Source organism: Dinoponera quadriceps, unplaced genomic scaffold (genome assembly GCF_001313825.1).
Source record: "Dinoponera quadriceps isolate SergipeBrazil2010 unplaced genomic scaffold, ASM131382v1 scaffold566, whole genome shotgun sequence".
Lineage (NCBI taxonomy): Eukaryota > Metazoa > Arthropoda > Insecta > Hymenoptera > Formicidae > Dinoponera > Dinoponera quadriceps.
In genome coordinates this window covers 5,076,079-5,101,541 of record NW_014555972.1, presented here as the reverse complement: position 1 = coordinate 5,101,541, position 25,463 = coordinate 5,076,079, and the positions used below count along the sequence as shown (strand labels likewise).

General features: G+C 45.9%; 2 protein-coding genes across 6 annotated transcripts in view; both read right to left on the bottom strand.

Annotated features, from left to right (window-relative positions):
- LOC106746290 (innexin shaking-B) overlaps positions 1-10,747 on the bottom strand; it is a 30,934-nt gene extending 20,187 nt beyond the window's left edge. For 2 of the 5 annotated variants that reach the window (XM_014622712.1, XM_014622716.1), the window contains exons 1-2: positions 10,256-10,747; positions 598-1,046 (exon numbers count right to left, since the gene is read on the bottom strand). The gene's annotated coding sequence lies outside the window, so the exon portion shown is untranslated. Of the gene's footprint in view, positions 1-597; positions 1,047-1,143; positions 1,444-10,215 lie in introns of those variants that run through there. The other 3 variants (XM_014622714.1, XM_014622715.1, XM_014622713.1) reach the window with 3 other exon arrangements.
- Positions 10,748-14,341: 3,594 nt separating this feature from the next.
- Positions 14,342-24,077, bottom strand: LOC106746396 (innexin inx1). Its single transcript, XM_014622974.1, has 4 exons — positions 23,379-24,077; positions 21,200-21,307; positions 19,830-19,985; positions 14,342-18,671 (listed from the first exon to the last, which is right to left on the bottom strand). Exons 1-4 carry the CDS (start codon positions 23,625-23,627, stop codon positions 18,093-18,095), a joined length of 1,092 nt encoding a protein of 363 aa, XP_014478460.1. The 5' UTR covers positions 23,628-24,077; the 3' UTR covers positions 14,342-18,092.
- Between the last annotated feature and the right edge of the window lie 1,386 nt (positions 24,078-25,463).

The following is a 25,463-nucleotide window of genomic DNA, read 5'->3' as shown; positions in this document are numbered from 1 at the left end:
CGGAGGTAAACTTTGCCTTTAACATGCTCTTACATGAAGAAATTCTATGTAATTCCATTAAAAATATCGCATTTTTGTTACTCGAGAATAATTTTCATGAATCAAGAGGATAAAATATAGAGTAAATGATATCCTCAAACTGATACAATTCTTAATTTGAAGATATCGTTTTATCATTTTTTCCTCACTATTCATGAAAATTATTCTTGAATAACAAAAATACGATATTTTTCAGTGGAAGTATATAGAATTTCTCCATGTGTAAGCAAGTTTTATCTTCACACAACATTATATATTCTTGCTTATACAAGTTATCTGACACAAGTCATACTAGCTGTCATAATGCGATTGAAGTTTAGAGCGATTTCGGGGAGAAGATGAAAAAAAAACTGTTTTTTTTTCAAGTTTAACCTCTTCAATTAAAAAAAACAAAAATACGTAAAAAACGATAAAATTGTGCAAAATGTGTCAATATTAACATAAATGCACAAGAAAATCGGAAGAAACCTTGACACCCTGTTTATGAGAATTTGAGTCTCGAATTGATAGTAATTTTTGTTTTCGCCTACAACTTTTGGCGTTTTGTCTTTATCTTACCGTGCCGCTAGGAAGAACGTTCTTCTCAAGCGGCGACTCCTGCTTGTCTTTGGCATTCGAATTCCCGCGCACAGCTTCAGCCCCAACTTCCTCGCACTCTTTATCTTTCCTGAGCAAAATGAGAGAGATAAAACTTGGACGCGTTCTCTCTCACTTCGAGTCTTTGTCCCGCCTAATCGACAACAGTTTCCCCTCGTGAAAGTTCGCCGTATATACGCGGCTGATCGTTCAATCGCGTGCGATCGATGAGATCCTTCGGGCAATCCTTCGCCGTATCTTCCCGCACATTCTCCTCTCACTCGTTAGCACTCGTTTCGCGATTTTCGTAAGAATCCACGTCGTTGTTCGAGTGACGCATAATAATGATCGCGTGACATTACCGTTTTCGACGACGCGGGCGGATTCGTTGAATTCGCACATCCCCGTCGGTTGTCGATGCGACGAACAATCTAACGAGAAACATCAACTTTCAGAAAACCACGACCAACGTTCTGCGCTTGGATACTCTAAAAAGGGAGGATTCCTTCGCAATTCGTTGCTGCTTACCTCTCTCGCGTCTTCTACGTAAATTACGAAACATCGCAGCCGCGAGATTCGACGCGCATTCGAACGTTTACGAGAGTCCTTCGCGGCTTTCCAAATTTCACGGCGGGATATTCTCGGAAACCGTTCGTCAAAGAGCGAAAAATCTTTACGACGCGCCTCGTTCTCGGGGCTTTCGCATATTTTGCTTCTCGTCTTACGTTTGATACCCCAATAAAGTCATCGTAAATTCCTCGCCGTTGCCTTTCGCTCTTTTTTCCCCCATCGCCACTGTTTGTCCTCTTTTCCTTTAGAGTACCGAGTAAAGAGAGCGTGGAAGTGATTAGTCTTACCGACGGCCCGACGTCGTGTCCGTCCGCGACTCGGAAGCATCGTCTTTCGTGAGACGGACGAAAAATGGACACGTCGCTCGGGAAATTTCGGGGAAAGCGCACGAAAATATCCGCGAGCGGGGCGCGTCGACACGCGTCTACTTCGGCCGGAAATCTAATTAAATTGATCGCGACGAAACAAGCGTGCGTTGTCGAGCGGGGAATTCAGACGAAAAGAAGCAACGGAAAAACACCCCCGCCATCTCGTTTATCACGAGATTATCTTGCCGCTCGCGAGAGTTTTTGCGATTCACCCGCCAACATAGCCCAGATAAATATTCATGATTATCACGTCGTATAATCGATAGTGAAAAATTTACGATTTGGATAATTACAGTGGAATTAAACTCTTAGATGTTCAGTCGAAAGAGAAGTAACAAGAATAGAAACACCGTTAAATCGGTCGTTAAATTTACATCACACAATAATATAAATTTTTTGTCATATCGATGCGAAAAATATGCTAGAAATTGCACTCAGATTTTCATGTTACATTTTACACGACGTGTATTTCGACTAATTTTTTATATTTTTTTCTCTCATGCTTCCATCTCGTCATTCTATGAGATAAATATGAATGTAATATTCATGTCGTGTGATGTCATTCTATGTGATAAATATAAGCTATATGAAGCACTCATAAAAGATGCCTTTACAAATCGACCAGTGAAATTGCTACCAAATTTACACACCCCTGTCTATCCGAAAACGGAAAAATAGGACAAATTCGCACCACGGTTTATCGACGAGATATCTCTCCGTTCACGAAAATTTCGGCAGTTCGCCCGGCAACGTGGGTCATCGCGAATAAACTCGTTCGGCAACGAGAGTACGATTTGTTCGAGTCGCGAAGAAAATCCGATTACCCGGCCCGGTGTTAATTCCGGCCGACAAATCCGCGGGCCGTCGCGCGTTGCAGCACCCGAAGCGACTCGGAAACGCCGCGTCGCTCGCGGTTTGCTTTCGATTAATTTCAAGATCAAGTGCGAGAGCCGTGTTCTCCGATCGCTGACCAATTCTCGCGGTGAAACATCCGCCCGTGTCCCGTGCGAATCCGCCTCCTCTCGCTTCGTTCGCTCGCTCGCTCGTGAATCCGGCAAAATTATCGCTCGTCGCTAAACTTGGAAACTGCACTTCGCGCCCGTGGAATTTAAGTAATTCGCCCGTCGGAGAGAGATATTGTTATGTGCACTCGAGAGAGACGCTCGTTCGAATGCTTCTTTGTCAGGGGGGGTTGCGAAAGTACAAGGGTCCCTTTTGACTCAGCGAAGTTGCGTGCTGTTGGGCCCGTGCCAAGATGTGCTCGCTGGTAACCATTTTCGAGTTGAAATGTTTTTGGGAAAATAAAACATTTTACACTTGTTTCCGCGCACGTCTATCCGTCCGACCCATTCGCTCGCTCACATGGACATCTCCCGATGATGTTTTAACGCGGCAGCTGCGCCATGGAGATGAGAAACGTCGGACGTGCCAAAATTATCAAATACTTCAAAACATTGGAAAACTACCTACGTCAGAAGACGTTAATGAAGCTCTTCGAGAAGCGAAATGTGGATTCTAAATATTCCTCGACCATATCTCTCTCTCTCTCTCTATCTCTCTGTATCAGCTAGAAAAACAGCGACGAAAGCAATAGTTTCTCATGCAGAGTCCTGCGTATGGGCCGCGCACGTCCGGTCGTGAATTATACTTTACGCATAATACTTTATGTTTATCTTGCAAAAACATTACGTTTTCATGATTAACACTGAAAAGATATTTCTTGCTTCAGCGCTCTTAGAGGGCAAAGCCCCAGAATGGAAATAAAAGCAATTACATCTATCCACTTACATATACAGGGTGGTCCTTAAGTCATCTTTTGGGGCTGCACATTATTCTTTTGTTCAATCTGATTTTTTCAAGCTTGGCATTTTTAATGATAAATAGGGTAATTCAGTGTAAAAAAAAGTGTCTTTATTATTTTCGATAGAATAAACCATTTTTTTTTAAATAATTGCAAATCAATAAATTCGTTTTATTTGATTATCAAATACAAAAAATGAAAAGATGAGTCTCTTTATGTGCTTGGAACATGGTTTCATCCAAATCATCCGAATGGTTTTGGAAAAGACGAAATTTATTTCCTTCAAATTTGACACTTTATATCTTCGAAACTACATCATTTGGGACATATGGTTACATGAAGTTTTTTCGTCTTGAATTAATGTGATAAAGAATCACTCCTTAAAATCTTTTGGAACACTTGAGGATCACCTAGTATATATATATATATTTCTCCCTCCCTCATCATCGACTAGCAAATTGCAATTATAATTATTTCTCGCTGGCGACTCTCTCTTTGAACAAACTTTTTTAGAAGTAACGTTCTTAGAAAGTTAAACTCCAGAGCGATAATTAAAACATTTACCTATCTCTTTCCCGCCGCGGGAGACTGTGCGGAGATTTACGAAAATTGGAGTGTGTCGCTTTATTAATTTTTACGTAAAAATCTTCCCGTTCCGACATTTACTAACCCATTAGGCGCCCGTTGACGCGCGAACGAGAGCCATCGACGCGGAACCGCCGACGGAAACGGGACGTTAATCGCTTCCAAGGGTGTAATAATCCGCGCGTAACTTTAATTCGCATGCGTAATGATCTCGCGCTTTTTCCGCGCAACTCCACACGGGCGCGCATGAAACTCAACGGCAGCCTAATCAATTCGCGCGACTCGCCGTCCCACCAATTAGCTGCCAATTTCCTGCCGATCCGGATCGCGCAAATAAAGGCTAAAACTCGAGCGTTAGTGTCGTTCCCAAAGCGGAAATCCACGCTGTCGCGCTTCTCTTATTCGGCCTCGCGGAGATGAGCATCGAACGCGCCGCCACCGTCGCGGTGTAAATACGACGCGCAACGTCGGGACGAAACTTTTTCCAGATGCGGCTGAGCGATAGGGGGAGCATCGCGGGATGATAAGTGAGACAAGTGGTAACCGGGCGGTTACAGGCGAGGCGCACCGGATCGCGAAGTCTCGGCCGCGAAATGCTCGGGGGGAGGCTTGCTTTATTTATAACCGACGTGCGCGCGCGCAAAGGGTCTCGTCCGCGCGTATAATTTTTTCCGAGTGCCATTAATGCCGTCGCCGTCGCCGGCGGCGGAGGGGCCCGGGAAGCGAAACGGATCGAAAGTTCCGCGGCAATTAACGCGCAGGGTAGCGCGCGGCCACTTCAAAGACCGCGTTTCGCTTTGATAGCCCTCGGTGTACATGTCGTTACACACGTTACTACGCGCGCCGCCGATCGGTTACGTTGCCGAAAAACAAGCCCCGACGGTTGGGAGGCCCGTAATTTCATTTGACTTACGTGCGAGCGAGCGAGCGCTATTCTATTTTAGCGTTTACGCGTGCGACTGCACTTCGCCGCGAGGCGAAGAAGGAGCAGCGGGCGGGGAGGAGGCGACGGAAAAACCCGGCCGGGGCGATGGGAGCCGCATGGGAATACCTAAGGGCAAAATGAAGAAAAGGGCGAGCCGCCGCGCTTCGGACTTCATCTTCTTTACCCCGCTTTTTCTCTCAGCGTTGCTCTACCGCTTTTAGGGTGGATCCACACGGGAAAAGCAGTCCCCTCGGTGTGACTGTGAGTCTTCCTTTGCCCGAGGAAAACTAGGTTGTACGGACAGAAAGATCCCTGTAAGAGGTTTCACACTCACGGCGAATTCGCTCACTCGCGCTGCACCGGTGCCGAAAGCTGTTATGCGTGAAGCAATTATGGCAATATTTCCGCGTTGTTTAGCAAAATATATATATTAATTATATTTCATCGTCTAAGTGTGTCATGTTATGCTATTATATTCCTCAGACAACACGCAATATTTAGAAAATTTTATTTTATGGAAGATTTTCCATAATTTTTCATAGAAACACGATTTCACTTAAGTGAAACCATGTTTTAATTATTTAGAAAAAATAATCTTCACAAATATTTCTGAATATTTACCATAATCTTTCTCATATATGACTTTCCCGGATATTTGAATATTTATGAAATATTTAATATCTATATTTTTTAAATATTTTGATAAATACTATGTGTTGTCTGGGCTGTGTAGCGGCCTTTGGCCCTCCGTTAGTCGCAATATTTTTCACCCATGAATGATCGCAATGTATCTCACAGACACAATAATTCTCCCATTATTTTCCTCCGCTTTTTGAAACGATTTTTTTCATTAGCACCTGGCTAATAGGTACTAAAATGTATGAAAAAACAGTGAAGAACAAATTGACAAATATTAGAACTGTATTTATTGGATGTTACGACTAACAGAGAATTATATGCACTGATCCGGTGTAGTGCGGATGATCGAATTCGCCACGAGTCAATCGCTCTCGGTTGTCTGAAGCCGAGCTTTAGCGCGGATTCATGTTCATATAAATACTCTGCAACGGTGATATAATTTCTTGTCACCGAGTTTTCATATGGTCTCTGTTCACTCGCGGGAACCGGATTCTGTTTCCCAGTGCACGCTACAAAGCCGGGTGGGCACCTCGGATCGCGGGAAGCAACTAGATGCTAGATGAGCTTCGAGCCGTGTCTTATTACCGAAAAGCTCTCCGAGCTCTCGAGCCGCAGAAAATTTCCCAGATGACTAAACAACGGTATTCTTGAGCCGTTGACTCATTTCTGTTAAACCACGTGTGCGATACTCAAATGAAAGAGAGAGAGAGAGAGAGAGAGCGTCGCGCTTTGTCGTCGCGAGCGCGATTTCGCGCAGAAACGGTAGACTCGCTTGCGAGGGATCGTTCATTACGCCAAATCATACCGCGGCTCCGGTAAGAAGATCGTCCGTGAGTGAATATTCAGAGTATTCAGCGCGGAATGCGATCGTTTCTTGCAGTGCATGAGTCGAATAATCGTTTCGCTATGCGAACCAGCTCCGTGCGGCTTATTCTCGCTGCGGTTGCGATGTGGCACGCGTGCGTGCAGTATCTTCGCTCGCGATATGTCTCCGAGAATATTTCAGCGGATTGCAACTGGAACGCGTACGGGACGCGCACGCGATCGCCTCTCGCGAGTGTGAATCGAGCCTTAATGCGCCCCGCTCCTTTCTCGCTCCCTGCGAGCCCACTCAGAATGTTTATCATCGTCCGTACTTTATATGGAATTAAGTATGGACTATGCCATTCCGGCTTTTTCATCCGTGTACCTTTAAGATGCCATCGCGGGAATACCGCGGGATGCGCCGATGGTATCGCGCGAATCGCCGGTACCTTCCGACGGAGTTGCTCGATTCCCAAGGCGGTCCCGCGGAAAAGCCTGGGATACGATTTTTCGGGGAGCATTTTGGTGACGGGAAGCTCGTCGGATACGATCCAACGCGGCAGCGAAATTACACGGCAGAGAAGGCGGTATTGCGGACTTTTTACAGAGAAAAATATATTTTACAGAGAAAAATATAGTCACTTCTGGGGACAACGATGTCCTTTCAGTCACTATTTCATTGCGGTTCTTTTCAAGAGTTTGTTTTGAATGAATATATGAATCTGTAACAAAACATTGTGTTTTTTAAACGAAATTGTATCTAATTTATTTCAATGCGAAGCGACATTATCACCATCCATGTTTTTTCTCGACCCATTATGCAGTATCGCTGTATTTTTATAAATAAATAACGTCCTAAGTAATAAATATTTAATATCACCATAATACCACCTTCTCCTCTACGCAATTATCGCAGACGCGTTGTAATTAAACAGCAGTAGCGATCGGAAGTGACGTTTTCTTAAGTGTTTTATTCGCGAATATTCGATTTGTGTCCCTTTCTTGCCTTGTAAATCTTATTTTTCCTTAACTCTTTCGACTGCTGCGCGGTCCAACCAAAAGTGCACGCTGTATACGGCATAATATTCAATCGTGTGGCACTGAGACGGAATAATGTAATAAAGAAAATTCTAACCGACAGATTCAAACCAAGTGCAGTACAAATATAACGTCCGCAAATGGCGGGCGATTTTTCACGACGTGCATACATGCTGTATGCAATTGAGAAGCTACTTATTAACGACGGTCATATCTATCGTAATTAGCAGAGGGTAGAAAGAGTTAAATCACTGAAGAAGGTCTGCAATATTGCGAGACGTTTGCAATCGTTTAAATCAAAAATCAAAATCCTCTTGCAGATCAGAGTTTTTACTACTTAATTTATTTGCAAAGTCGAGATATGAAAGTTTCTATTACCTTCGTAATTTGTCAGAGAAAAGCTAGATGATGATGGTGTATTTAAGTTGGGAACGAATTGCTGAAGTAATTAAAGTTTAAAAAGAAAAATTGGCGCTCGAAGGAGGAAGAGAGAGAGAGAGAGAGAGGAGGGGCTTGTTTGAGATCGAAGGGAAAGTTACGATGATTCTTATCTCGCAGAAGTCATTAAGTGTACACGTGTAGCCCGTGCGGCTAAATCAATCCGAGATAATTTGTACACGTCCACTTCTGTCCGTATACAAAAATACGTGCTCGATATGTATCGATGCTGCCGCACAAGGTGGCGGCCTAAGTGTATCTGTACTCGAAATTCTCAGTGCTTCGAAACGAGCAACAGCCGTAACAGCACTCCGATGGATATTTATTAATGAAGAAAGCGCGAGGGGGACGAGCGACGGACGAGAGGAAGTGATACATCACCGTTAGCGGGCGACGGACAATCGCCGCGGACGGAGAGCAACGACGGCGATACGTGTTGACGCACGATCTCTCCTCGTAGCCGGGACTTGTGAATTAGCCGGCGCTTGTAGTAAACGCATTAGGCCGTACGCTTGAAATAAAGCATGGGCACGGGCGTCATTCGATTGGGATTAGATCGGCACGCCACGTCTGCCTTCCTCACCCACGTGCGCGAATCGAGATCCGCGATTACGCGCGGACGATGATGGAACTCACGGCGCGTCCTTCTCTTCTCGTCGTTTTTTCTCTCCTTCCTTCTTTTCTTTTCTGTTTTTTTAGAATCATTTGAATTATAGCACGAAGGTCGTGAGAGAGATTTCGTTAACGACTTGATAAAAGTGGAACACAATGTGTCGAAATTATTGTCTTTCTCTCTCTCTCTCTCTCTTTCTCGCGTGTAACCAAGCCGTTTCGCCATGGATTTCGCGGGGGTCTCACGCGTGACCTCGCGATATCGAAATATTTTTAAACGACGTGTAAAGATCACGAGGCGCAGCGAACGAAATGTCGAGAGAGGGGGGGAGGGACCGTCATTGACATATCGCACGGGAATGGAAACTCCGCCGACGACAGGAAATAATAATAAACCACCGTAAACAATACAGGCTCCATAATGCACGGCGGCGGCTAAAGATATTTTGAGATCCCAGGCGCGATGTAATCGCCGTGGGCTTTAATATACCCACCGATATTTCATACATAAAGATATTATTCATCGGTAAGAAAGCAAATGAAGGCTTGATCGCCACGAGAAAGAGAGAAAGAGAGGGAGATCATGCAAACTGCGAATGTCGTTTCACTCGCGTGGTGGATGTCGCACTCGCGGCGGGCAACGGGTCAACGAGATTTCTCGTCGGGAAAATAAATGACTCGTGCGTCGATCGTCTAATTAAAAGATTCAATTAACGAATGATTCTCAACCAAGACGTCTGACGTCTCTAACGCAAGACCCGTGCGCTACGAAAGATCGCGGCGGACTCTTCGCGCTTCGGACTCCCCGCGTTCTTCCTCCATTCGTACGGAACTGATCTTCTTGTTCCTCGGGAATCTTCTTCGGCGGACGCGATGTGCGTACGACGGTTGCGATGATACAAAAACAAATTATAGATTCAAACGGTTAGAAGCGTAGCGAGAGAATACAGAGCGTCCTGAGGGACGCCACTATCCTCGTACTCACCCTTCGCCTTCTCTTTCTCTTTTTCTCTTTCTAGCCTTATGAAAACAACGTCGGATCGGACGTAAACAGTGACAACCGCGTATCTATTCACCCGCTTCCCTCCTGCGCGTATAACTTCGCCGTAAACGTAAAAAGAGCGTAAAAAGAGCGAAGCTCGCTGGAGATTCAGCGCAAACTCCTAAATGATCGCACAGAAATAGAAAAACCGAGCACTTTCGTGCTTTCTGTCTCTCTCTCTTTCTCCATCTATGTCTTACTCTCTCCATCTTTCTCTGCCTCCCAGTATTTTCGCGACTTCTTGTGAAAAGGTAGACCAACGCTATTGCCGTAATCTCAGGCTAAACGAGAAGCCTCTTCGCGCTTCTCGAGTCACGCTCTTTCAGCACGCGCGCCTCGTTTGCGGGTAAATACATCGTCTCTCTCTCTTTCTCCCTCAGACAAGGGTCCGAAAATATCCGAAGCGATAATGAACAATCGGAACACCATTGTGATTTCGCGGCGAGGGTAATTCCCGTTGTGCCATTGTGAAAATTTGCATCCACTTTCCGTGGTCTCCTGTAAAAACGGCTGAACTTTTACGCGAGAGGGAAAGAAAGCTGCGAGCTGCGTTTTTCAAAGGCCTGGAGCACAATGTGTCGTATGTCGCTGTGGGTCCAATGAAGAGAGCTCGTTTTCGCGAAAAGAGTTTGAAATCCTCTCATTGGACCATCGGTTGCGTTCCGACATCCGAAAGCGACATACGACGTATGTATTGTGTTCTAGGCCGAAGAGCGGATAGAAAGACAGAGAGACAGAAACAGAGAGAGAGAGAGAGAGAGAGATATCGACGTCTCACACGAGACTGTGAGTCTCTCTCGCGCAGCACTCCTCCTGACCTCTCGTCGCGCTCGTCACTCCCGCGTCACCTCCGCCGACCTGAGATCGGCCCCGCAGAGCTCCAAGTCAAGAGTCAAGATCTGCGAACTTCTTCCGGAGGAGAATCTTCGCGGCGCCGAGGGGTAGCCCGCCGACCGGACATTCCGCGGTGGTCACGCGATCCCGGGGAGCGATGGAGGTCAATCGCGAGGGAGAACCGCGGCGCGATCGCTCGCCGACCGACGACGACGACGATGACGATGATCCGGCATTCCGCCGCACCGAGAGCGACGGACGAGAGAGAGAGAGAGAAAGAGCGGCGGCGGTGGACGAGATCCGATCTCGCGCGGATCGATCACGCGGCTGTGCGTCGGCCTCCTGCGCCCCGTCGGCGAGCGGCGTCGGCGTCGTCCTGTCGTCCACGCTGATTTCGTCGCACGCGCACGCACATTTCGCAAACTACTTCCGCACGCCGCGCTCTTCCGCACACACTCGCTCGACTCCGCGCGGCCAGACTACGGCTCACTGCTCGCACGTCGCTCTCGTAGCCGGGGCATGGCACCTCCGGTTAGGAGCCGGACGAGGAGTCGGCCCGCTCCAGGAATAGAAACGCCGAACCCGAACGGAGCGTGCGAATGTACGCCGGGAGCGCGTGCATCTTGCCGGAGAGAGAGAAAGAGAGGAAGAGAGAGAGAAGGAGAGAGAGAGATCCGTGGCCGCGTCACGCCGCGCCGCACCGCGTCCACGAGTTGTCCGTCCCTAATTTAGGACCGATTCCTCCGACGTCGATTAACTTAAACTATGCTTCGATAGGGGTCATTTTTATCCGCGCCTATCTATCGCGTCGAGCGAGACTGCGAATGCGCCGAAAATGCCGCGGCCGATCTCGCAACGGCATGTCGCAATGAGACGCGATTGTTATCAGCTTTCGTGTTGCAATTATTCCTCAACGGGGTTGCCGGAGTGATCGGTGATTACCGATATTACAGGTTCCACCATTCCACGAGAGATGACTTGACAAAATTTAAAACTCTTTCACACAGGTGAAGTGTACACATCTACCTGAGTGAACGGTAAACTTAAGGATGAAAAAAAGATTCGAAAAATCTACGTAGAATGTGTGCACTGTTCGGTGCGTGTAGCTGTCACGACTTACAGAAAAATTTGCTTAATATAAAAGTTCTATAGTTTGTATGTGCAAAATGACTGTACTCCGCACTTTGAACTATACTAATAGACAATGGTGTGTCAATAAAATGAAGATTAAAAGCCTAACAAGATAGTAGTCGAACAGGTTTTATATGTCTGTTCATGCGTAGTGTAGATGCGGGATAATAAGTAGTAGTAGTAGTGTATAACTCTCTCTCTCTCTCTTGTGTTATTCACTCGTTCCATCGCAATTTCCCATATACCTTCACATACAGCACATTTTATCCGAGAGACGTCCTTAGGATGTAGGACGTCCTTTGGAAGTTTGTGCTGCATAGATCTGTATTCCAATCTTGCTCCTAAATCATATTTAAATTGTCGATGATTTCTCGACATTTTTAGTTCCGTTTAGGTGAGGGTGCTTTACCTTCGAAGACCGATCGTCGTTCCAGCATCCTCTTACTCAATCACGACCCGAGCGTTTCTTTCTCGGACAGTCTTCGCTGCGAATCCCTCGAATTCGCGCTATGAAAAATATGCTGTGATGAACAGGCGACGAGTTCGCTTCCCTCTCATTGTTACGGTGTAACTTTACAGTGTAAGACAGGTTCTGATGAAGTGGTTTTGGATGAACGCGATTACTCACCTCGTGAGTGATTAATCGTGAACGCCAGGACCATCCGATCTCTAAGTACACAGAGACAGTAAATAATCACGATGAGTGCGGATTCGCAGGCGTACCGCATCTTGAAACGATCGATTTCTCGCTGCCATTTTTCGAAGACAATGAAAACTTCGGCCGAATCTCAAGAATGGCGCGAGAATGTCGCGAAGTTGTCCACGACGGAAGTCACGTGACGCGAGGGTGAAAGCGCTCGACAGATGTCTCGACCGTCATACCCGCCATTTCGTCCATTCGAATGGCGGTCAACTCCGCGCGTCTCGCGTCGTTCGCTCGCAAAAGCGCGAATCCTGCGTGCGAACAGGAGCGTCAGATTGAACACGAGGGAATCGCCCGTTACAGGTAGGATCGGGATTGAGCATAGGCCGGGGCTAAATCGCTGCGATTTCGGTGAATACAGACTGTAAATTTTAGGCAGAAAAAGTTCCTTGAACCAATCACGGTTGACACTTGATCGATCAAGTTAATCAGAGATCGACTCTTAGAGGCTGTAGCGTGTTTAGAATCAATTATTCTTTCATTTTTCTTGTGACATTCGTCGCTTCAAACGCGTATCTTGTACTCGAACCACGATCGATCGGTCGGTAATTTACGGTTGAACGTTCGTACCGACCCGCACGGCGAGCGCTCGATAGGTATTGCGCCAGAGGGCGCCTCTGACAGCGTCGTTGAATTGTTGGTTCAGTTGCATCTTGTCTCCCGCCGGCAAGAATCTGTTTAATTTATCTTAGAGGCTGTAAAAAAATGTGAAACTGCGACGAGATAACGACGTACCCTCCGTGAGTACCGCTATGAATTTGAGAAAATGAGACTCGTATAAATACGATTGACTTCGCTCTTTATTCAGTTTCGTTGGATTTCGTCTGATTTATGGCGCTTAATTGTGCGCCGCTTCACGGCCGATTCACCATGTCTATTGATTATTTAATCCGCGAAATCCACAGAACAGGATTAATTGAGTTCTTTGTATACATTAATCACGCGATCTCGTTTCCCACGATACACACGCGCGTATATATATCGCCCACGATCTCATGAAGAAGCTCAGTGTCATCGCGATCGTCACCAGCTTATTGGGGCTTTCGATCATCATTTTTTTACCGTAACACATATGGACCATATGTGTCGAGACACGCGAAAAATAATACGTCAATCGACTTGGTGCGTGCGAACATCATCGCTTCCCGTTCACGCGAATTATCGCTGATACGTGAATTATTGGGTCAGATGCGCCGGAATTACGGCGAAGCGAGTAACAAAGAGTCAGATGAATTATATCATTGCCGGAAGTGATTAAATTTTTACCGGCGCCTCTCTTCCGCGGAAAAACAATCCATTTCTCGATCTTGATTAACAGACTTCCGTATACGAAACGACGTAACGTAAAAGACATTAGAACCTTGTTGCAGCAGTCAATCGTATATATTTATATAAATCAATCGTATATATTTATATTTTAACAAATTTTTCGCAATTTTTCGCGCATTAACAACGATGGAAATATTTTAACGAAAATTTGCTGAAATGTATTTTAAAATCTCTCAATTGACCCCATTTCATTATCATTTCACCAATGTTTCAGTAAAAAATTAATTGTTTAAAAAAGACACGCAACTTTCAGTTGTATTCAATAAATTTAGATATCTGATATTTCAAAATTTCTTTATTACTTCTCAACAGTATACTTTAAACTTTCCTTGTATTTCAGTATTAAATTGCATTNTATATATATATATATATATATATATACATGATATACTGAATATATATATATGATATACTGAATATATATATGATATACTGAATATATATATATATATATATATTCAGTAATTTTTCTATAACTTTCATTTCACTTTGCATCGATTTCATAATATCTTCAGCAAAATATTTCCGTTAGAGTGGATACAATAAAAGGCCGTTTTTATGCGATTGACACCTGTAAAAAGGCTGTATAACATCCTGTATATTATGTCATTTTATAAATCGAAGAGTCCTTAAAATACACTTTGAGACTTCGATATCTCCGCACACTCTTAATTAGATTATACATTAATAATCAGTCATATTCACGACTTGTGAGACTCGACAGATCGATCCGTCTGACATACGCGTTTAACTTACCCCTTGTCATGCTTTAAGACATCGTAAGCTGTAAGCAAATTAATCAACCACAAGCAATTATTCTTCTAATAAACGACCATGGTTGGTCAATTTGATTACTGTTTACGTCTTAAAGCAAGATTGTGAATAAGGGGTTACACTTATAAATCAATTATTGATTAAATACATGAAAATTTCATGAGAAACATTCCAGGATAATACATGCTAGATCATTGTTTGCCATAAGTTTTTTTGCAAAAAACCACAGTACTTTTTCTTACAAATACGCTGGCCATGGTTACAATATGTCTGTAAGGTATTGTGACTTATCGGCTCTTTGGAGCGTAATTTATTCGCAGACCGACTTGGAAAGTGCGTCATCAAATCGCACGAATGCGGTTCCGTGATGCTTATCTTAATCGCAAATGCTGGAAGCGTTAAGGCCCCCTGTATCTGAAACGGGTATCATGTAAATGATACTTGGGGAAAATACATCCGCACAGTACCGTCGGTTTCAACAAAATATTCTTACAATATAACGCTTCTTCTTCTTCCTCTTTTTCTGTAAACACGCGTATACATCATTACAAATTGCTGTTTACTTTTCCATTGATTTACGCCGATCTCGTGCAAATTTCGAAACATGCCTTTATTTCCTCCATTATTATAATGCATAGCCTATCTATTACATGCCACACAATTTAGCACATTTCACAATAGGATGAAATGGCGGATTCGCAACTCGCGGATGTCAAATTTTGTTGCGACGAATCATACTTCGCTGATATATGCTCTGCGCAGAATCGTGACAACGCAGAAAATCGCTTGTTAATTGTTTGAACAGCCGTCGCGCACGATGAAGTGAACGTGAAGCATCGGCCAAAGGTAGTCTCGCGCGTGTAGGTGTGCAGGCAGCTTTACGGAGAGCCGCATATCGATGCGCGTCGCATTGAAGTCTCCGCGTTGTTCCACGCGCGTTCAAAACGAGAGAGAGAAAGAGAGAGAGAGAGAGAGGGAGAGAGGGAAATCAGAAACAGAGACTCCGCTGTCCGATTATTTAATTTTCATACATCCTCTCACCTGTACAATGAAAACTCACTGCAACGAGAATAGTAACGGTAATAGTAGTAATAATAGTAAAATGGTCTCTTATATACTAAACGAAGATATGAGCGAACGCGAATCCACGATTCTGAGTGGGAAGTCTTGTCCGACAACGACTTTTGTTGTCCGTGGAACACAAGTGGGTAAAAAGAGAGAAAAATAACGCGACGACGTCCGAATGTGAGCAATAAAGTGGCGACGAAGTTTCTCGGTTTCCTTTTCGTTCGTTCGTTCGCTTCTTCTTCTCGAGACGGTTTCTCCTGTTTCCAATCCCGCGCGAGTGCTACGCTACTTATCACATCTTACATAAGGCAATGCAGAGAACATACACGTGAATGCGACCGATAGATGAAGTCCGCGAGAGGCGGCGATCGGTTGCCGAGAAACCTTAAGAGAACCCGAACACTCTTCGTGATCTCCGTGCGTGCGTGCGTGCGTGCGATCGACCGTTCTGCGAGTCTCCGCGCACAGGTCGCGATGCCGCAAGCAACGCGGAATTCTTGCGGTTCGCGATGACGCAAGCGCGCAGCGGCGAAAGTATTCGAACGCGCGTGCACGTGAGCGAGCGGGCGAGCGGGCTTCGCCATAACACGAAAGAGTCCATTTTTTTCTCTCTGCACACTCTAGACAAATATTTATTTAAACTAAGGACATATACGTAATACGCGACTATCGGCTTGGAGTCCCACCGGGAGAGACTGGCCGAGAAAAAAGGATCCAAAGTCCCCGAAGGCCCCTCGGAGAAAATCTCTCGCTAAGAAGTCTCTCTCTCGTCGTTTGTTGCGCAATCCGCTTAATATCTTATATTAAGTATCTCTTCATCTTGTTACCGTTTATCTAAGAATGTACCTGTAAAAACGAACGACTGCGAGGAACCCCAGTCGAAGAGATTCTGTGGTTGAAATTGAAATTAAGAATTCTCAGCACAATACATCTCTCTTTGTTTCCGATCGACACGCAGCGAACGGTAACGATCTTTCGGCCCTTTAACCCTTGGACAACGTACTCTTTGAAATGCAATCAGGCTCTTTTTTTACTGAAATGTCCTAACTGATAGCTTAGTTGGAAGTATAATGTTGCAGTCAGTAAAGTCTCGCTGAAAAAGGCAGTTAATAGTCGATTGAGTAGACAACTGTTTCCGTTATTGATGCAGAATTCGCGGATGTAGACAAAAAATTATGTGAAATTACGTCTCACCGCACGTGCACGCAAGACACATGAAACATTGGAAGACGTTAATTCCATCGTCACGAACACGGAAAGTTGAACTGGGTATATAAATATGCGACGAGTTCGTGCACTAAAAGCTCCAATAAAATCTTACTTCCGGTAACGAGAGTGCTCCTACTGAAAATCAACCAACAAAGGGCGAAAAATTGCCAAAATCGTACACTTGAGATATTTTTAAGATCTTTATATCACACAGAAAATACAAGTCTTTTAAGTTTTGACTTGTTTTTCATCTCTCATTTATTTTATATATTTATCACTGGATCGCGCTTGCATCCAATAATTACAGAAAAAAATAATAAGGCACAATTTAGGTAACTGGTACGAGTCAGGAAACTCTTCCGTACTCATTGATTATCAGTCGGTAAAATACTCCTTTTGCTGATTCACAGCGGGAACATTGTCGCTAATTCACTTTAAGAGAATAGAAATAGATGCGATTAAACAACACCGTCAATTATGTTTCTCGCATCGCTACATCCTCGGCAATTCGATTCCGGCAAAATCGCACGTGTTTCAAGGAAGGATCTTTTGAGTCGCGTCGCATATAATTAACCTTTCCCAAGCCATTACTTCTAATCACGTTAGATAGCCACATTTCATTTCCGCCGGAAAATCACATTGCGCACGTTCGTCCGTATTTCGCACAAACGGATAACTCAATCGGCGTTATATGTGCGATCGGGAAAGCTCAATACGACGAGATTACATTGAATCTCGCATTGTACGAACGAGATTTTCCGCGAAGTAGTTTTACCGTTTAGTCAGCGAAACGAAATTCGGAACTCTCGAGAAATGGCAACACGTTTCTTGAGGAAAAAGAAATAAATAAAAAATATCGGCATGCAAGTCCAACGATTATGTTGCGCGAATCAAATAATGTCAAGTCAAACGACGCCAAGGAATTTTCTCCGTTAGTTCGATAACGCACGCGTGTAATGACGTGTGACGAATGTTTCACCCGAATTAGTGTCGTGTTTGTCTTCCGGATATACTTCGGCTTGCTTTATTTCTGTCACTCCTTCGCGTCTTCATTGACTCGCGCTTCCCATAGTCGCGTCCGCGAATTCGATTCGTCACTCGCACCGACGGCCTCGACGAAAAAGCGCAGCGTGTAATCTAACTGTTAACATCGGATTAAGCGATTTCCGTTGGCTGCTCGCGCGACGAGAAGTCACCGATGAATTTACATCGCAACGTGAACGCGTGAATTTGTTTTCCCGACACGTTTCCAGCGGACGTTTCCACTTGCTTATGCGCGTCTCGAGCGGCGCTTGTCTGAAAAGAGACGCCCGTCTGAAAAATACGGCGTCGTCCAAGGTTGGAGGGCCGAGTCGGATCGCTCCTGAATTACAGAGGCCGGCTCGAATCTCAGCCGCTTTGCGCGGCGGAATGCTCTGCAATGCGATACCACGTCTGCATTACGACGATATACAAAAATCTGTATATCCATGAGAGTCCTATCGCGACGGAACTGTTTGCAGGGGACGCGTGGGGAAGAGGGAGCTTCTGTCGCGAGGTGCGAGTGTCTCAGTCCGCGTCGGCATATAAAACTATGCAATTCCCTACTGTACATACACACGCGCGAGTTACACGCTCATTTTGGTGTGGCTGGAGTTGCTCATCTTCTTCGTGAACTCCGTGAGGAATTCCCGGTAGATGGCCGGGTCCATGTTATGCGCGAGGTTGTAGAGTATCCACCAGTCACCGAGGTTCACCTTCTTGTTTACGCTCTCGCAGATCTCGATCGGCAGCCTCTTCGCCGTCATGTGCAGCAGCCTCGACCGCAGACCGGGCGCGAAGATGATCATTAGCCTGTACATCACCAGGCCCACTAGCAAAACGGCCATCAGCAAGTACCAGAACCAGAAGAAGATGTAGGCTTTCTCGTTGAACACGTTGAGCGGTAGTAGGCAGAGGGAGTCGTGGGTCTGAATCGAGCCCGACGGACCGTACTTGTGAAAGATACATTTGGTCATGCGGGGAAACACATAGACCATAGGATCCACTCGTTTCTCTTGGTCCATGTTGGAGAACTGTATCACCCGCGTGCCGTAACTGAAGAACTCGCCGCCCAAAAAGTAGTTCATCAGGTAGATCTGGCCGAACATATTGACGAGGCATAGGAATTCGCAGGCGAAGTACTCATACACGTACGTCGTGTGACGCTGAAAGCAAGCACAATTCGTCGTTGAATTAAGGCAAATTGGACTCAATGAGGACGAATTGGACTTAACGCGGCCATCTCCCTCTCTCGTCGCGCAAGGTTCGCTCGTTCTTTTCCCTTTCTCTCTCTCTCTCTCTCTCTACGTGTGTCTTTCCCTTCGCCAGCAATTCGTCCTCTGACATACCGTCTTAAGCGACCGCAGCGCGACATGTCGCACTAATCTATTTATAAATAAATGCAGCGCGCCCGCGTGGGTTGTACACACGAGTGCATCGGTTCGGATTGCACGATCCGTTCGATTGTCCGACGCATCAGTTCGTGAGTTGGGATATTCGGCTATTTCTTTTTGGAAGCTCCTATTTCACTCACGAGTCATCTTGTTTTGTCACGTCAGAAGAGATAAGATCCATACCCAGGATTCTTGTGGTACACGTTCAAGTGAAAAGATGTAGCCACGAAGTGACATTTGTGGTCTATCCAGCAAATTCAATTTTTTAATATTCCTAATACCTTCCTTTTACTCGGACAATCAATAAATTGCTGTAAAATTAACGACACGAAAGCATGGGAAAAGACTGATTAAAAAGGAAGGTTGCATGTCGTGTTAAGTTTACGTTTATTTATTGATTTTTAGAGCAAAGTTAATTTACAACGAATGTGTCGAATCGATCATAAATGTCGTTCTATGTGAATATACTTTTTTATTTGAACATACATTGCAAGAATTCTGAGTTTTTCTCGCTTCTTCGTAAAATGAGATGGTTGCGGTGAGGAACCAGAAGCCTTAATAGGTCAAAACCGCCGCTTGTTCACATCATCGTTGCTCAATAACTGATAATTCTATTGGCAGTCAACCGGTATTACCTAAATCTTATCTTCGAAATTATTTTTAGAATAATATAATATAGGAAGAGACACGCGATAACAACGGTAGTAGCAACGTTTCCATTGTTGCGTGCTCCATGAATTACAAGATAAATTTCGTTGAAAGATAAACGATTACCAGCGATCAGATAAACAATACTTATCGGATGGAGCAGTTGCCCTTCTGCCCTCTTACAGAGAGATAAAATGCTAGAAATGTCTACTTTGTCTACTTTGTCAAAGGAGAAATTCGCTCGTCACACAATTACGGACCGAACTAGACCCGTATTCTTACCTTCATATACAGTGTCAAATATTCCATGAGACAGTTTTTCTTCTTCTCTATATTCTCTTTAGTGTCCATGCTTTGATCCAAGCCCATGGTGATCGTCTCCATCAAGCCGCCTTCCCAGAAATTCCACAGCCATTGCGGAATCCAGCATAAAAGTGCCTGTTAATAGGGAGATAATTCAATAAATAAACACTCGCGTGCTGGGAAAAATGTCCGCAGCTAATAACGCGAATGACGCCAACGACGGTTCGATGAAAAACGCATCATGGGTATACCATAAACCGCGGGCACTTCTTCGCGCGATTTCACGCTAAATTTAACGTGAATACTTTTTAACGACTTTAGATTACACCCTGAGTCTAAATTCTAGTTCTACAAGTTAAACCTTCAAGTGGAGAAAACGGCAATAATTTCCCCACTTGTAGCATCCAAAGAGCGCGATAAAAGACCTTTGACCGATTTAATGTAGAACTAAATTAGACTTCAAGTAGGACTAAAATTTGGATTCGAGATCTTCATGATTCTTCGGTCTTTATCGTATATGGCATTGTTGAGATATGAAGATTCTATTATATCTATTCTTACCAACGTCGATTAAACGTTGACTTTAAACTTCCTTCAGACAAACACTTAAACTTAGGTTAAGGTGTAATCGACATTGGTAGGAACGGACATTAGAGATCGCCTCGAAGCGACCCCGAAGAGCAAACGCCAGAAACCCATTGACTTTGTTAAACTTTAACATTCTACTAGCAATATGTGACGCATCGATCTCTCACTTCAAGTTGCGCGTAACTGAGATACCAAGGCTGCGTTTCAGAACCCTACTCGACGTAAAAGAATTTATTAAAATAATTTAGTTTGATTAACCAATGTTATAAATATCATTATAAGGAGATATTTGCTCTTTTAGTTATGAATAGCCAATTAAATGCGCATTAAACTTTATTCGTCGAGAAGGGTTGGTCAATTAAATGCATATTATAGAAACGCTACCGGTCGAGCAGGGTTTTAGAACGCAGGCTCACGGGGGGAGAGCAGGCCGAACAAACCGCGGTAGCGAGCGTGTCAGCGTTCAAAAACCGCCGACACGACGGTATCAGTATTCGCAACGTGCGCGAATGCGCGAAGCGACCACGCGACCTCCCACGTGTGTGCCTCCACGTGTGCGCCGCGGACAGCCGACAGATACAAAAGATAAGCTCGGATCAGCGGAAAGGCAGACAGAGGAATGGACACAAAGAGCGGACGCCAAGAGCGCGCGCGCTCTCTCTTTCTCTTTTTTCTTTCTCCTCTCCTTTTTTGTGAGCGATCACGGCGCGACGTCGCGCGTCGCACGTGTGGTAGATCGCTGATAACGGTAGACCGCCTACCTGGAAGAACAACATGAAGCAGACCCACTGGTAGTACGTGTAGTATTTCCTCCCGGTGAAGTCTCCAAAGTCGTTGGCCACTCCCGGATGGGCAACCTCCTTGCCGGTCTGAAGACATACGATACTTGAACGAGCGGATAACAATGAGAATGCACGCGCATCGCGCTCGCCCTGTTAGTGTGCACCCATCGCGCGCTAACGCAAGGCGCAACCATGTCACCCGATTCTCTCCGTGGCGTATCAGGCTTGGATATTGATAAGGAGAAAAATGTTCCACTCTACGACGGTTTCCTCGAGACTCCTCGGATAGCCGATAGCTCGCCAGCTCAAGAGGAAGCGCCGAGAGCACCGAGGCTCTTCTCTTTCTCGCGGTCGTGAATTATTATTCCCGAGGAAGAAATTCTTTCTTTTTTTCTTTCTTTCTTTCTTTCTCCCTCTCTCTCTCTCTCTCTTTGTGTTTTAATTTCGCTTGCGTTTGGCATCTCGCGAGTAGGAATTGCGGACAATCGTAAATCCGCGCGGGCTCTGTGATTATTTGCCAGACGGATCGCGAGCACCGCTCTTGGCCGTAAAAATTCATGCGTGAAAGGCATGTGTGTACACATGTATGAAAGAGAATGAGAGAACGAGAGAGAGACAGAGAGACAGACATATACGGCTATCGCGTATGGAAATCAGATGCTGGTTATGTTACCGGCTACTGACCTATCGGATCAAAGCCGTAAACGCGACGGACAAATCTCTATTAATACCGTGGTGTCGCGTATCAATATCATATACAGGGTGATGCAATCTGAAAATGGAGGAAGTACGGTGTGTGAACCATGGACATGGTCGGAGCACGCCATGAATTAATTAATACCGAGCGGCGGAAATTTGGAAGGCGGTAAATATAATTGCAATTTACTATATACAGCCGCCAGGAAGATTTACCGGCTGCATATTGTGTCTACCGCTCTAATCCGATATGATCGTATCGAATCTAGTAGCGCGTAATTGTCATTTAATTAGCATACGCGATAGCTTCGATACACAGCTTCGCGAGTTAGCTTTCAGTGTAGCGCGAACGCGTCGACGGACGTCTGTAAGAACTATATTCACAGTCCACTCGTGAGACATAAATTTTCCAGTCACGTCTCGCGATCGGAGGAATACGTTTTGAAGCTGCGATTAGAATCCTGTTTGACGAAAAAACGTGATAATGTATGAAAATTGTGACTAGTTTTTCAAGTGTAATGCAACAAGGCATGACTAATTAATGCGATTATAGAATTAATTGATCGGCTCGATCGTCGGACGCTGCATGCTCTCTATTCGACAGAGAGAGAGGGAGAGAAAGAGACAGAAAGAGAAACGCGGAAATAAATGCTCGGCAGAATAAGCTGACTGTATTCGCGACAGCACGCGACTGATGAACGGACGGCGTTTGCCGGGATTTTATTTTTCCGTCATTCAAGTCGTAAAACATTTTTCACACTAAACCCGCGGTCTCCCGGCGAACGTTCTTAGCTTACGGAGCGACGTGCAACGCAGCAACCCGGGTAGATTTTATTTCAACTTGGATACACGACACGGTGTTGCGACAGCGCCAACGTTAGCGCTATCTGCGCGGAATTCGACCTTTAGTTAATGTAATCTGTTTATATATATATATAATATATATATATATTTTTTTTATATCCTTGTTGACCTTGACCTATAGAGAGTTTCTTTCCGATGAAAATGTAAGTTTTCGGATTATCATAAAAATCTTGTCTTTTCGAAGCTGCATAGACTTCCGCTCTCCGTACCGACGGAGTCTTACGACGGGCGGTGATTCGTGCCACAAAGTCCGCTAATTTAGTCAAGAATATCGCCAATTTCTTCGCATTCGTTCTTTACCGTCGAATTTTTCTCCCGATTTAATCAACTCGCACATGAATTAGATAAATTTTTTCTCGTCCAGTAAGTAATGTTACAACCGATCGCCTTCATTGACAAACCACGAGGAGAGAGCCGTATGATACACAGTCAGCAGCATTCAGGATTCACACCGGCGATGTTTACATAATCGTGCCGATGTACGCTCGTCGGTGTCTCGTACACCTGTTCTCACGACTCGCGTTAGTCTGTCGAACAGCCGGGCGAGAAACCGGGACGGTAACGATCGGCAGGAATCGGGAAGTCGGGAATCACATACCTCTCGAAAGTACGCGTCCGGCATGGTGAAGGTGGACATTATCCAGCAATAAGTATTGACAACATGCTCGGGCACACCTTTGACTATGCAGGAGATCGGGCTACCGACGTACTGGGTGGCCGTGAGTATCGCCGAGGCCGCCAACAGCAGCACCGGAGTGAGCTTGTTGTGCATCCTGAACACCGTGGACTCGGTCTTGATCGCCGAGGTCTTCAGGTACTGACCTAGGTTCCCCAGTAGCTTCAGCATGATTGCGTCGGTGTCTGCTTGACCGTGAGACGAAAACGAGGCCCGCCTGGCCGACTTCCACGCCCGATCCTAAGCCGAGGACCACCACTCGCGATCGACAGATATTTCTCCCGGGACACAAGGTCTCTCCTCTCCTCCTCTTCTTCTTCTTCTCTCACCGTGCAAATTTCTAACGGCTCGCTGTATCACGATCGCCGAAGACGTGTACCATCAACCGGCACTAACGAGTGTGCTCATCCAACGCGCCGCTCGCGCGAACGAAAGCAGTAAAACGAAACGAGAGACACGAGCGTGCACGGTTGTCCACGCGGGCTGCCTCTACTTCCCTCCCTCCTTTTTTCTCCCTCGTCTTCCGTCCCGTCTTCACCAATGCCTTGCCCCTTCACCTTCCTTCTCTGTTGCCCCCTCCCTCTTCGTCGCTCTTTCTCTCTCTTTCTCTCTCGCTCCCGGTTTCTTTCTCTCCCTCCTTCTGCGCCCTTTTTTCACCGTTTCTCTCTTTCTCTCTCTCGATCTTTCCAGATCTATCTCTCTTTCTCTCTCCCCCTTCTTCCCTCTCTCTCTCGCTCTCTTCGTACCCTCTATCTCCTCGGACGTCCTTCCTTCGCTGGACTCTCCACGCGAGCTCGGTCACCGAACCACGCTGGACGAGTTCCCGACGAGTCCTCGACGTGTTCCAGTTCCTCTCTCGCGAGAGATCTCGGCGCGGGTTATCTCTTTCTCTCTCTCACGCGCTTTCCCACAGCTCACGCGTTAGCGTGAATCAGTTAGCGGACGAGTAATAAAGCGTCGTGCACGGTCGGCAATGGCGGGAAGGAGGAGGTAGGGTCGCGTCTTTGTCCTATCGCCGCTTCCGGCTGTGCCTCGTCGTCCCTCGAGATAATTTCTCGGGTTATTCGTTCCCTTTCGAACAGAACTCGTTCTTTTTCGACGGTCGGCCGAAGAATTCCCCGGGTTGTTCCTTATCCTCCTCCGAGAGCCTCCGGTTTCTCTCTCTAGCCGGTTAATTCCCTCGATAATTATTCACGAGATTCCTCCGCGTCCCGCTGGCACGCGGTTTCAAACTGCAGAGGGAGAACTCAGGTGTAAACACAGCGACACGAGGATCTCTCTCTCTCTCTCTGTGTCCGACGTTCTTCTCCCTCTTCTTCCTCTCCTCTTCGTTCAAAGGAGCCAGAATCCTAACCGACCTCAACCCTCGATGTCTCGAGCGATCCTTCCCTCTTTCGCGACCGCGGGGCGCGCGTTAAGGTAAACAGCTGAAGCCGATGCGCCTCGCCGCGGATATCCCCTTCTCGAAGACGTAATTCTCTCTCTTTATTTCTCCCTTCCTCTCCCTCCTATTCCTCTTCTTTCCCCTCTCTCCTCCTTTCCGTGGCAGAAGCGTACCAGAAGAGCGGAGACGCTCCGAACGATCGCAACGCGACTACAGACCGTCGCGTATCGAGGAAGCGACACTAACTACCAACTGTCAATCGGTACCGACCCCTCTTCTCTCCTCTCTTTCTCTCTCTTCCCCTATCCCCCTTCTTGTCGAGAACCCCCCTCCGCTTCTGCTGCTCTAAGCGCATATGATGCGGGACAAAACCGCGTAGCGATGAAACTCGCCGCTATAGGTGCCCCTGTCTTCCGTTCCTCTCTCGCGGAGGAATAAATTACACCTGCCCCTCTCGTCCTCCTTCTCCACTCGCTACCACTGTCGCCGCCGTCTACTCTTTCTCACAGAAGGATATCGTGAGACGGACGCGCGACTGCACAAAGTTGCTCGCGCGTGATGGAGTGCGTATATGCGTACGTGCGCACGCACGCACGCAGCAGCAATACGTCGAGAGGCGACTG

What these genes read in the sequence shown, in the direction of transcription:
- LOC106746396 (XM_014622974.1), bottom strand. Translation starts at nt 23,627, where the DNA reads ATGCTGAAGCTACTGGGGAACCTAGGTCAGTACCTGAAGACCTCGGCG. An exon ending in CGGACGCGTACTTTCGAGAG is followed by an intron (nt 21,308 to 23,378) that starts GTATGTGATTCC and finishes GTATGTCTTCAG; the next exon opens with ACCGGCAAGGAGGTTGCCCA. An exon ending in GCTTCATGTTGTTCTTCCAG is followed by an intron (nt 19,986 to 21,199) that starts GTAGGCGGTCTA and finishes CCCTATTAACAG; the next exon opens with GCACTTTTATGCTGGATTCC.